Raw genomic sequence first — 14,142 nt, 5'->3', positions numbered from 1 at the left:
CTACAGGCTATACAAGTGCAGCACCTCCTTATATCACATGAATCATTGCAGTAGTACACCTTAATCAGATTTAGGTTTCTTTTATGCCTATCTGGAATAAGATGTGCACTATGACTTGCTAAACCTACACTGTAAAATTTGAAAATTGCGCTGCTTGCTCAGCCTTCATCTTTCATAGTGGTTGTGATAGTCCCATCTAATTAGCTGCGCTAGACCACGTGATGTCATAGTTGTAAGCCTTGTGGGGATGCCCCTCATTACCCTGCTCTCTGGCTGCTGCTGTCTTCAGCAGTGTGTGAAATAGTGGCAAGCATTTTTTGGGGGTCAATTCTAATGAATGAAATCTTAAAATGTTCAAAATCGGGGGATTTATGAATTATAGTAAATTCGACTTGAAGTCTCTCCGCAGCAGGTCGACTTGTCCATCTCTAGGAGTAACAATACAGAGATTATACTGCCTACATTCTGTTGACTAAGCAAATAATATTCTTATTTTCAGGACCAATCATATTACTAATCAAGTTTAATAGATGCTCACCATATTCTTGCACCTCGAACTGTGTGGTATATTCTTTCTGCGGTGCATGTGTAAATTTTGCAATGATTTTCCATGTGCCAAAGCTGAAAATATAAAGCATATAATAAAATAGTTCCATTTGGCCGCAAAATATTTGCAGTCTCCTGTCTGAGATAATTTACTCCAACAGAGAGCATGCAGCACAACACATTAGAAGTTTTATATTATACATGGCACTGCGTGAAAAAGTGATTGCCACCCCCTTAAAACATAAATCAACTGTGGTTTATCACATCTGTGGGAAGCTGAGTTCAAATTCCCTATCCACACTCAGGCCTGATTTCTGCCACATCTGTTCTCAATTAACAAATTGAATGGGACCTGCCTGACAAAGTGAACTAGTTTGAAAGCTCCTCAAAAGATAGACATCATGCCGCTATCCAAAGAAATTCTGGAACAAATGAGAAGCAAAGTAATTGAGATATATCAGTCTGGAAAAGGTTACAAAGCCATATCTAAAGCTTTGGGACTGCAGCGAACGACAGTGAGAGGCAATATCCACAAATGGCAAAAACATGGAACAGTGGTGATCCTCCCCAGGAGTGACCAGCCGACCAAAATTACTCCAAGAGTGCAGCGATGACTCATCCAAGATATCGCAAAAGAAGCCACAACAGCATCCAAAGAACTGCAGGCCTCAGTTGCATCAGTTAAAGTCAGTGTTCATGACTCCACCATAATAAAGAGACTGGGCTAAAATGGCCTGCATGGCAAAGTTCCAAGATGAAAACCACTGCTGAGCAATAAGAAATAATAATAATAATGTTATTTATATAGCGCCAACATATTCTGCAGCGCTTTACAAATTATAGAGGGGACTTGTACAGACAATAGACATTACAGCATAATAGAAATCACAGTTCAAAACAGATACCAAGAGGAATGAGGGCCCTGCTCGCAAGCTTACAAACTATGAGGAAAAGGGGAGACACGAGAGGTGGATGGTAACAATTGCTTTAGTTATTTGGACCAGCCATAGTGTAAGGCTCGGGTGTTCATGTAAAGCTGCATGAACCAGTTAACTGCCTAAGTATGTAGCAGTACAGACACAGAGGCTATTAACTGCATGAAGTGTATGAGAACACGATGCGAGAAATCTGATTATGATTAAGTTTTTTGGTTTTTTTTTAACCCCTTAATCCCATCTGACGTACTATCCCGTCGAGGTGGGGTGGGCCTTAATTCCCACCGACGGGATAGTACGTCATAGCGATCGGCCGCGCTCACGGGGGGAGCGCGGCCGATCGCGGCCGGGTGTCAGCTGCCTATCGCAGCTGACATCCGGCACTATGTGCCAGGAGCGGTCACGGACCGCCCCCGGCACATTAACCCCCGGCACACCGCGATCAAACATGATCGCGGTGTGCCGGCGGTACAGGGAAGCGTCGCGCAGGGAGGGGGCTCCCTGCGGGCTTCCCTGAGACGATCGGTACAAGGTGATGTACTCACCTTGTACCGAGCGTCTTCTCCCTGCAGGGCCCGGATCCAAAATGGCCGCGGGGCTGCATCCGGCTCCTGCAGGGAGGACTTCCGGGTCAGGAGCAGGCTGCAGATGAAAGCTGCAGCCTGCTCCGATGAAAGTATGATCGCCGATTTGACAGAGTGCTGTGCACACTGTCAAATCGGCGATCTGTGATGTCCCCCCCTGGGACAAAGTAAAAAAGTAAAAAAAAAAATTTCCCCATGTGTAAAAAAAAAAATAAAAAAAAAAATTCCTAAATAAAGGAAAAAAAAAAATATATTATTCCCATAAATACATTTCTTTATCTAAAAAAAAAAAACAAAAACAATAAAAGTACACATATTTAGTATCGCCGCGTCCGTAACGACCTAACCTATAAAACTGCCCCACTAGTTAACCCCTTCAGTGAACACCGTAGGAAAAAAAAAAAAAAAACGAGCCAAAAAACAACGCTTTATTATCATACCGCCAAACAAAAAGTGGAATAACACGCGATCAAAAAGACGGATATAAATAACCATGGTACCGCTGAAAACGTCATCTTGTCCCGCAAAATATGAGCCGCCACAAAGCATCATAAGCAAAAAAATAAAAAAGTTATAGTCCTGAGAATAAAGCGATACCAAAATAATTATTTTTTCTATAAAATAGTTTTTATCGTATAAAAGCGCCAAAACATAAAAAAATGATATAAATGAGATATCGCTGTAATCGTACTAACCCGACGAATACAACTGCTTTATCAATTTTACCAAACGCGGAACGGTATAAACACCTCCCCCAAAAGAAATTCATGAATAGCTGGTTTTTGATCACTCTGCCTCACATAAATCGGAATAAAAAGCGATCAAAAAATGTCACGTGTCCGAAAATGTTACCAATAAAAACGTCAACTCGTCCCGCAAAAAACAAGATCTCACATGACTCTGTGGACTCAAATATGGAAAAATTACAGCTCTCAAAATGTGGTAACGCAAAAAATATTTTTTGCAATGAAAAGCGTCTTTCAGTGTGTGACGGCTGCCAATCATAAAAATCCGCTAAAAAACCCGCTATAAAAGTAAATCAAATCCCCCTTCATCACCCCCTTAGTTAGGGAAAAATAAAAAAATAAAAAAATGTATTTATTTCCATTTTCCCATTAGGGTTAGGGCTAGAGTTAGGGCTAGAGTTAGGACTAGAGTTAGGACTAGAGTTAGGACTAGGGTTAGGGTTAGGGTTAAGGCAAGGGTTAGGGCTAGGGTTAGGGCTAGGGTTAGGGTTGGGGCTAGTGTTAGGGTTAGGGCTAGGGTTAGGGCTAGGGTTGGGGCTAGGGTTGGGGCTAGGGTTGGGGCTAGGGTTGGGGCTAGGGTTAGGGCTAGGGTTAGGGCTAGGGTTACGGCTAGTGTTAGGGCTAGTGATAGGGCTAGTGTTATTGCTAGGGTTGGTGCTAGGGTTGGGGCTAGGGTTGGGGCTACAGTTAGGGTTGGGGCTAAAGATAGGGTTAGGGTTTGGATTACATTTACGGTTGGGAATAGGGTTGGGTGTGTCTGGGTTAGAGGAGTGGTTAGGGTTACGGTTGGGATTAGGGTAAGGGGTGTGTTTGGATTAGGGTTTCAGTTATAATTGGGGGGTTTCCACTGTGTAGGCACATCAGGGGCTCTCCAAACGGGACATGGCATCCGATCTGAATTCCAGCCAATTCTGCGTTGAAAAAGGAAAACAGTGCTCCTTCCCTTCAGAGCTCTCCCGTGTGCCCAAACAGGGGTTTACCCCAACATATGGGGTATCAGCGTACTCAGGACAAATTAGACATCTTTTTGGGTCCAATTTCTCCTGCTACCCTTGGGAAAATACAAAACTGGGGGCCAAAAAATAAGTTTTGTGGGAAAAAAAAGATTTTTTATTTTCACGGCTCTGCGTTGTAAACTGTAGTGAAACACTTGGGGGTTCAAAGTTCTCACAACACATCTAGATAAGTTCCTTGGGGGGTCTAGTTTCCAATATGGGGTCACTTGTGGGGGGTTTGTACTGTTTGGGTACATCAGGGGCTCTGCAAATGCAACGTGACGCCTGCAGACCAATCCATTTAAGTCTGCATTCCAAATGGCGCTCCTTCCCTTCCGAGCTCTGTCATGCGCCCAAACAGTGGTTCCCCCCCACATATGGGGTATTAGCGTACTCAGGACAAATTGGACAACAACATTTGGGGTCCAATTTATCCTGATACCCTTGTGAAAATACAAAACTGGGGGCTAAAAATCATTTTTGTGAAAAAAAAAGAATTTTTATTTTCACGGCTCTGCGTTATAAACTGTAGTGAAACACTTGGGGGTTCAAAGCTCTCAAAACACATCTAGATAAGTTCCTTAGGGGGTCTACTTTCCAAAATGGTGTCACTTGTGGGGGGGTTTAATGTTTAGGCACATCAGGGGCTCTCCAAACGCAACATGGCATCCCATCTTAATTCCAGTCAATTTTGCATTGAAAAGTAAAATAGCGCTCCTTCCCTTCCGAGCTCTGCTATGCGCCCAAACAGTGGTTTACTCCCACATATGGGGTATCGTCGTACTCAGGACAAATTGCACAACAACTTTTGTGGTCTAATTTCTTCTCTTACCCTTGGGGAAATAAAAAAATGGGGGCGAAAAGATCATTTTTGTGAAAAAATATGATTTTTTATTTTTACGGCTCTGCATTATAAACTTCTGTGAAGCACTTGTTGGGTCAAAGTGCTCACCACACACCTAGATAAGTTCCTTAAGGGGTCTACTTTCCAAAATGGTGTCACTTGTGGGGGGTTTCAATGTTTAGGCACATCAGGGGCTCTCCAAACGCAACATGGCGTCCCATCTCAATTCCAGTCAATTTTGCATTGAAAAGTCAAATGGCGCTCCTTCCCTTCCGAGCTCTGCCCTGCGCCCAAACAATGGTTTACACCCACATATGGGGTATCAGCATACTCAGGACAAATTGCACAACAATTTTTGGGGTCCAATTTCTTCTCTTACCCTTGGGAAAATAAAAAATTGGGGGCGAAAAGATCATTTTTGTGAAAAAATATGATTTTTTATTTTTACGGCTCTGCATTTTAAACTTCTGTGAAGCACTTGTTGGGTCAAAGTGCTCACCACACATCTAGATAAGTTCCTTAGGGGGTCTACTTTCCAAAATGGTGTCACTTGTGGGGGGTTTCAATGTTTAGGCACATCAGGGGCTCTCCAAATGCAACATGGTGTCCCATCTCAATTCCAGTCAATTTTGCATTGAAAAGTCAAATGGCGCTCCTTCCCTTCCGAGCTCTGCCCTGCGCCCAAACAATGGTTTACACCCACATATGGGGTATCAGCATACTCAGGACAAATTGCACAACAATTTTTGTGGTCCAATTTCTTCTCTTACCCTTGGGAAAATAAAAAATTGGGGGCGAAACGATCATTTGTGTGAAAAAATATGATTTTTTATTTTTACGGCTCTGCATTATAAACTTCTGTGAAGCACTTGTTGGGTCAAAGTGCTCACCACACATCTAGATAAGATCCTTAGGGGGTCTACTTTCCAAAATAGTGTCACTTGTGGGGGGTTTCAATGTTTAGGCACATCAGGGGCTCTCCAAATGCAACATGGCGTCCCATCTCAATTCCAGTCAATTTTGCATTGAAAAGTCAAATGGCGCTCCTTTCCTTCCGAGCTCTGCCATGCGCCCAAACAGTGGTTTACCCCCACATATGGGGTATCAGCGTACTCAGGACAAATTGGACAACAAATTTTGGGGTCTATTTTCTCCTGTTACCCTTGGTAAAATAAAACAAATTGGAGCTGAAATAAATTTTGTGTGAAAAAAAGTTAAATGTTTATTTTTATTTAAAAATTCCAAAAATTCCTGTGAAACACCTGAAGGGTTAATAAACTTCTTGAAAGTGGTTTTGAGTACCTTGAGGGGTGCAGTTTTTAGAAAGGTGTCACACTTGGGTATTTTCTATCATATAGACCCCTCAAAATGACTTCAAATGAGATGTGGTCCCTTAAAAAAAATGGTGTTGTAAAAATGAGAAATTGCTGGTCAACTTTTAACCCTTATAACTCCGTCACAAAAAAAATTTTTGGTTCCAATATTGTGCCGATGTAAAGTAGACATGTGGGAAATGTTACTTATTAAGTATTTTGCGTGACATATGTCTGTGATTTAAGGGCATAAAAATTCAAAGTTGGAAAATTGCGAAATTTTCACCAAATATTCGTTTTTTTCACACATAAACGCAAGTTATATCGAAGAAATGTTACCACTATCATGAAGTACAATATGTCACGAGAAAACAGTGTCAGAATCGCCAAGATCCTTTGAAGCCTTCCAGAGTTATAACCTCATAAAGGGACAGTGGTCAGAATTGTAAAAATTGGCCCGGTCATTAACGTGCAAACCACCCTCGGGGCTTAAGGGGTTAATGGGCCACACAGGGATAGTTAGGTTAATGCGTTGAGGCGGTAGGCCAATCTGAACAAATGAGTTTTTAGGGCACGCTTAAAACTGTGGGGATTGGGGATTAATCGTATTAACCTGGGTAGTGCATTCCAAAGAATCGGCGCAGCACGTGTAAAGTCTTGGAGACGGGAGTGGGAGGTTCTGATTATTGAGGATGCTAACCTCAGGTCATTAGCAGAGTGGAGGGCACGGGTAGGGTGGTAGACTGAGACCAGAGAGGAGATGTAGGGTGGTGCTGAGCCATGGAGTGCTTTGTGGGTGAGGGTAGTAGTTTTGTACTGGATTCTGGAGTGGATGGGTAGCCAGTGTAATGACTAGCACAAGGTAGAGGCATCGGTGTAACGGTTGGTGAGGAATATGATCCTGGCAGCAGCATTCAGGACAGATTGGAGCGGGGAGAGTTTGGTAAGAGGGAGGCCGATTAGTAGAGTTACAATAGTCCAGACGAGAATAAATAAGTGAAACAGTAAGAGTTTTTGCAGAGTCGAAAGTAAATAAAGGGTGAATTCTAGAAATGTTTTTGAGATGCAGATAAGAAGAGCGAGCCAGTGATCAGATGTGGGAGGTGAATGAAAGCTCGGAATCAAGTATGACCCCAAGGCAGTGGGCATGTTGCTTTGGAGCAATGGTGGAACCGCACACGGAGATGGCAATGTCAGGCAAAGGTAGGTTAGTAGAGGGAGAGAACACGAGGAGTTCAGTTTTTGACAGATTCAGTTTCAGATAGAGGGAGGACATGATGTTAGAGACAGCGGTAAGACAATCACTGGTGTTTTCTAAAAAGGCCGGCGTGATATCAGGAGAAGAAGTGTATAATTGGGTGTCATCAGCATAGAGATGGTACTGGAAACCAAATCTACTGATTGTTTGTCCAATAGGGGCAGTATACAAAGAGAAGAGGAGGGGGCCTAGGACTGATCCTTGAGGAACCCCTACAGTAAGGGGAAGGTGAGAGGAGGAGGAACCAGCAAAAGATACAGTGAAGGAGCGGTCAGAGAGATAGGAGGAGAACCAGGAGAGAACGGTGTCCTTGAGGCCGATGGAGCGGAGCATAGTGAGGAGGAGCTGATGATCCACAGTGTCGAATGCTGCGGAGAGATCCAAGAGAATTAGCATGGAGTAGTGACTATTAGATTTAGCTGTTAGTAGGTTATTAGAGACTATAGTGAGGGCAGTTTCAGTAGAGTGTAAAGAGCGGAAACCAGATTGAAGAGGGTCGAGAAGAGAGTTATCTGAGAGATAGCAGAAAGACGGGAGTGGACCAGGCATTCGAGGAGTTTAGAGATGAAGGGAAGATTAGAAACAGGTCTATAATTAGCGGCACAGTTTTGATCGAGGGATTTTTTTTAAGAACATAAAGGCTCGTCTCAGTTGTGCCAGAAAACATCTTGATGATCCCAAGACTTTTGGGAGTATACTCCTCTGCTTCCTCCTCTTCTTCTGGGACCACCATCTCCTCCCACAGGCTATTCAAAGTCTGCTCCAGCATACAAATGACCAAAATAGTGATGCTGATGATGGCATCATCAGCGCTAACCATCTTAGTAGCCATTTCAAAACTGCAGAAGGGTGCAGATGTCCATAATCTGTGCCTACTCTGTAAATGTGATATGCGCCACCTCTGTACTTCATTGGCCCAGGCTATGGAACATGACATACTGCGTCAGGGCTGCTGCCACAGTCACTGCAACATGTGCAGAGTGGAATTCCACCCTGTTGGCATATTGCATATCAACCTGTTAACTGGCATGGACAAAGACCTCGGTATCGATGCAAGCCGATAAGCAGAGGGGGTGTGAATGGCGGAAATGAGCACACAGCTTACGTGCTTTCTGGAGCAGGTCACCCAGGCCAGGATAGTGGCTGAGAAAACGCTGCACCACTAGGTTGAGGTCATCAGCCATGCAAGGCATGTGTATGAGCTTGCCTCTCCATAGGGCCACCACAAGGTAAGCACCGTTATCGGACAAGACCTTCCCTGGTTGCAGGTTCAGGGGAGACAGTCATTGATCAAATTTAGGCATCTCAATTTCAAGACTGCCTGATTGCGGTGAGCCATAGCTGTGCAGTAGTGGAGGTTTGCTATGGACTGTTGGAATGCGTGTCTCGTGAAGGCAGAGGTTGAGGGCACAGGTGGGGGTCCTAGAGGAGATAGAGGAGGTAGAAGCAGTGGAGGAAGTGTTAAATGTAGAGGTTTGGCCTGCAAGCCTTGGGGATTCCAAGACTTGTGGAGCAGTGCCTGTCCCCACAGCCACCAAAGTCACCCAGTGCCCAGTCAGCAAGGTGTAACGCCCTTGGCCATGCTTACTCGTCCAAGTGTCTGTGGTGAAATGCACTCTGGCAGACATAGATTTTGTCAAGAAATGGATGATGTTGTCTGCTACAAGGTGGTGTAGCGAAGGCTCAGCTTTCTTAGAAAAATAATGTTGACTGGGTAAAAGGGACACGGGGGACTGCGACGGCCATCAGCTTTCAGAAACCATCAGTATCCACCAGACAGAAAGGCAGCATTTCTGTGGCCAACAAATTGGAGATGGTAGAGTTCAACCTCTTAGCTTTGTCATGCGTAGGAGGAAACAATCTTTTCCGTGACCAAAACTGCGGAACTGTGGGCTGGCTGCAGTGCTGTGAGAGGGCGGAGTATGGTGAACCGGACAAACTGCTGGACCATGAGAGAGGTGCTGGCGGAGATGTTACTGTGGATTGAGAAACTTGTGGTGTGATCATTCTCTGAGATTGGTCAAAAAAAGCAGGCATGTCTGCTTCCGTTACAGCTGAAGGCAGCCTGTCAGTCACCATGACTCGATCGGGTAAAGACCCCAAGGTTCTACAGTCAAAGACCTGCATCTCAATAGTTGGAACGGTAAGGAGGAGGAAGAAGCAGCAGATGCGATAGATGGGTTGGCTGATGGTGGCTGATGTCCGCTGGTCCGCATTTTTGAGCAGAGGGATTCCCACACTAAAGCATGTGAAGGTTCATACAGTTTTTTTTTTTCAAAGTTGGCAGATTACATGAGTTGGCTCATCCCTTGCAGTGTCAAAAAAGGCCCAGGCTAGGCAACCCCTGCCACCCCTGCGAGCTGCAGACCCGCGGACTCTGCTGGTCAGACAGAGGCACAGTTGTGACTGAGGATGCTTCGCTCGTCGTGGCTGCATCACTATGTGTATGCGACGGACAGAGCAAAGTAACCTCTTCTTCCACCTCAGATGACCTACTTAGCCGTGTGCCTCTATGTTCACACCAACTGGGATCTAACACCTCATCATCATCCTCTGTGTTATATATATATATATATATATATATATATATATATATATATATATATATATATATATATATATATATATATATATATATATGTTACATTCCTGGCCATTGGAGTCACTCTCCTCCTCTTCTTGCCCTGACAGCACAGTACAGTCCGCGTGAGGCTCAGATATCTGAGTTTCATCAGAATCACCTCCCCCCAGGGGTTAACGTCTGATGACGAGCATCAGGATGCTGTTGGAACCATACTTCCTGCCCCAGATCCAAGCTAAAAAAAAATTGGGTATCGGTGCAGATTTCTTCATCTTGGCTCTGCAAATCTTTTGAGTACACATCTGATGAACATGGTATAGAATGTGTGAACAGCTCTTCAGAATCACCCTTCTGTGGTTCCATGCAGTCAGTTGAACATTTGGATAGTTGGGACGCAGGGGGAAGCAAGGGGAATTTGGGTGCCCATCTGTGGACTGTACTGGGTGTGATGTTGAGGTGGAGGAAGAAGAGGAGAGGCCACTTGAAGCTGCACTTGTCATCCACTCGAGTACATGCTCTTTCTGGAGATCATCGACAAGGCATACCGCTGTGCATCTGCCAAAGAAAGATAGTGGTGTAGCCTGTCCAGTAACATAAGTTGTCAGTTGTCTTTGCATAGGACGTGACGTTGCTTCACTAGTGCTTTCACCAACATTACCACCTACCCACATACACCTTGAACACCTTGAACACCAAGCCTAATTCCTCTTCCACCACGGCCTTGCTTTTTCCCAGTCATGTTGCTCAGATAGTGTGGTAGGAGCACAGTATTAACAACCAAAAATTAGATTTTAAACTCTGCACCACCTCTGCAAACAGCTGAATTTCAGCAACTGTAAATTCAAAGTTGAAATATGGCGTGCTGTATCGTGTTAGTCACAGAGAAAAAATGTTTTCTTTGGACCAAGGATCAGGCCTCTATAACACACTAGATGCTACACACTGTTTTTAAATTCAGGTCCCTTAATGTATGACCTTAATAACAGAAGAATTTGTTTGTGGCCTATGTATCAGGCCTCTATAACACACTAGATACTACAAACTCTTTTTAAAGGTAGGTCCCTTACAGTATGATGTTAATATATGTATGTATGTCATGTTACTGTGATCCGATTCTCTTGCAAGAGAGAATCGCAGCACAGGTGCGGAGAAGATGGAGAACATAATTTCTCCATCTTCTCCATTGTCTCTGTTCACATATATCAGACTGCACTCGGAGGACATATCAAATCGGCATGAAAAAATAAATCCCAGATCTGCACTGCCCGATAGTATAACATTGGGCCAAGTGCTGTCCAATAAAACATTGGATAGTACTCGACCCTGTTATACGCTAGTGTGAGCGTACCCTAAAGGTGTTATACCATCAGAGGTGACATTTTTATTAAATCAGGTGCCATAGCTTTCACCTGATTACTGATCATATGTGCAAACTTGCTGTCCTCCACATGGGTCTTTTGGTTTTTGAGAAAATACTGTTAGACCAGTAGATCCTTAGACTTGTTGCAAGGCCTGGTAAAAGCATGGTCACTGACTCATAAAATAATTAGTTACCTCCAAAAGGAGACAATCGACAAAAAGCTTTCTTTCACGAGAGCTAATTTGTATATCTTTTTCCCATAATACTTCTGTTGTGTGTTGTGACAATTTATAATGTATATTTAGAGTGATATAACATTTCTTAAAAAAAAAAGAAAGAAAACCTACGTGACCAGCTCTGGAATCGTTAAGGACATCCCTGTTAATCCCTTCAAAATTCTCTTCTCCACTTTCTCAACAATTATTCCATTTGGGTTCTATAAAAAGGACAAAAATGTATAAGTACCTTGAGCATAGTCAATTGTTTAGATAGTACATACAGTACACCAATGGGTATGAATGAGCTTAGCAAGAGATACTTAGACACAAACCAACTTTAATAAATACCTCATAATTCTGTGTTCTCAGAGGCAATGGATCAAAGGATTTTTCCTATACACTGATTTTCATAACCTACCCTTAGGATGGGTCATCAATGTCAGATCACTAGGATTTCGTCTCTCAGCATCCCTACCAATCAACTGCTTTCATCTATGCAAACATCAATACGTGAATAGGATGAGGGAGCAAAACACCATCAGTCCATCATGCTCTTTAGTGGCTGCTCTCAAGTGTCATCTCCATATCACACCCCACAAATTCTCTTTGACCAAACCTCATAAACAAAAACAGACTCGGACGAAGCTCCCTTACACAAATACAGATCCCAGACCCCTTAATCAGAGGTGGGAACCTCAGGCCCCAGGGCCATTTACGGCCCTCGATAACCTTTTATCAGGCCCCCCCGAGCAGATTCTCAGGGACCGCATTCTTGGGCAGGGAGGTGTATTTTTATTACAGCAAGCTCATTAATTTCTTCTTGCTCTGTTAGCACACACACGCAGTGTTCACTACTGAACATTGAAGGACATGCAATGAAAGGTTACATCCTGAAACCAGTGCCTGAGTCAGGATGTACTTTGTGGGCCGAGTTTGTATGGCCCCGAAGGATGGTATAAATATCCAAATGGCCCTTGGCAGAAAAAAGATTCCCCACCCCTGCCTTAAATGAATACTGAACAACAAAATCCTCTCAACTTGTTAGGTTGCAGTTGAGTCCTGTTAATAACACAAAGGAAGGAAGGGGAGCAAGCAGCTAAAGTTTACTTTAAGTTGATACATAACAGGGTGCGTGTGAACACTATATATACAGGTGCTTCTCACAAAATTAGAATATCATCAAAAAGTTAATTTTTTTCAGTTCTTCAATAGAAAAAGTGAAAAACATATTATATAGAATCATTACAAACAGTGATCTTTTTCAAGTGTTTACTTCTGATAATGTCGATTATTATGGCTTACAGCCAATGAAAACCCAAAAGTCATTATCTCAGTAAATTAGAATAATTAACAAAAACACCAGCATTTAAAAAGTTCCATTAGTCTGTTTCAGTAGGCTCTACAATCATTAGGAAGACTGCTGACTTGATAGATGTCCAGAAGGCAGTCATTGACACACTCCACAAGGAGGCTAAGCCACAAAAGATCATTGCTAAAGAACCTGGCTGTTCACAGAGTGCTGTATCCAAGCATACTAATGGAAAGTTGAGTGGAAGGAAAAGGTGTGGTAGAAAAAGATGCACAAGCAAGCGGCATAACCGCAGCCTTGAAAGGATTGTCAAGAAAAGGCCATTCAAAAATTTGGGGTAGATTCACAAGTGGACTGCTGCTGGAGCCACCACACACAGATGTATCCAGGACATGGGCTACATGTGTCGCATTCCTTGTGTCAAGCCACTCATGACTAATAGACAATGCCAGAATCGGCTTACCTGGGCCAAGGAGAAAAAGAACTGGATTGTTGCTCAGTGGTCCAAGGTGTTATTGTCAGATGAAAGTAGATTTTGCATTTCATTTGGAAATCAAGGTGCAAGAATCTGGAGGAAGAGTGGAGAGGCACACAATCCAAGCTGCTTGAGGTCTAGTGTGAAGTTTCCACAATCAGTGATGGTTTGGGGAGCCATGTCATCTGCTGGTGTAGGTCCACTTTGTTTTATCAAGACCAAAGCCAGCGCAACTGTATACCAGGAAATTTTAGAGAACTTCATGCTTCCAAGCTATTTGGAGATGGAAATGTCATTTTTCAGCAGGACTTGGCACCTGTCCACACTGCCAAAAGTACCAATACTTGGTATAAAAACAAACAGTATCATTATGCTTGATTGGCCAGCAAATTCGCCAGACCTTAACCCCATAGAGAATCTTTGGGGTATTGTCAAGAGGAAGATGAGAAACACCAGATCCAACAATGCAGATGAGCTGTAGGCTGCTATCAAAGCAACCTGGGCTTCCATAACACCTCAGAAGTGCCACAGGCTGATCGCCTTTATGTCACGCCACATTGATGCAGTAATTGATGTAAAAGGAGCTCTACCAAGGATTGAGTGTGTAGGGCCAGCTACCCAGCTCGGGTCCGGTCCCCGCTCCCAGTCCGCTCTCCGCTACCTGCCAGAGATTTCCTCCGAGGTTTCCAGCTCCAGTCTCATGTGTCCTTCCCCTGCTGCAGCTTCCTGGCGCGCGGTCCACAGGTCTCTGGGCACTACTCTGAGGGCATGAGCGCGCATTCCCTGTCTCTTAAATAGACAGTGCACCTTTTTCCATAAGGGTCAGAACCAATGGCTGAGTAACTGGTATTATTTTATGCACCTCTGCCCTGGGGGAGGTGCCTGTGCAACAAGTGTTTCCTAGATAAAGAAGTCTTCTCTACACCCTAACACAGTTAACACTGGTGTACACTCACAGGTCTGTAGATTTAGAAGAGA

The 14,142-nt window shown here is 43.8% G+C and overlaps 1 protein-coding gene across 2 annotated transcripts in view; it reads right to left on the bottom strand.

Annotated features, from left to right (window-relative positions):
- The window catches only part of LOC143788104 (venom factor-like), a 381,787-nt gene that overhangs the window by 307,938 nt on the left and 59,707 nt on the right, over positions 1 to 14,142 (bottom strand). For both annotated transcript variants that reach the window (XM_077277495.1, XM_077277503.1), the window contains exons 5-6: positions 11,510 to 11,598; positions 539 to 621 (exon numbers count right to left, since the gene is read on the bottom strand). In XM_077277495.1, coding sequence (XP_077133610.1) covers positions 539 to 621; positions 11,510 to 11,598 — 172 coding nt within the window. The remainder of the gene's footprint in view (positions 1 to 538; positions 622 to 11,509; positions 11,599 to 14,142) is intronic.

Source organism: Ranitomeya variabilis, chromosome 1 (genome assembly GCF_051348905.1).
Source record: "Ranitomeya variabilis isolate aRanVar5 chromosome 1, aRanVar5.hap1, whole genome shotgun sequence".
NCBI classification, from domain to species: domain Eukaryota; kingdom Metazoa; phylum Chordata; class Amphibia; order Anura; family Dendrobatidae; genus Ranitomeya; species Ranitomeya variabilis.
Note: the sequence above shows the minus strand (reverse complement) of the source record. Positions and strands in the feature narration are given on the sequence as shown.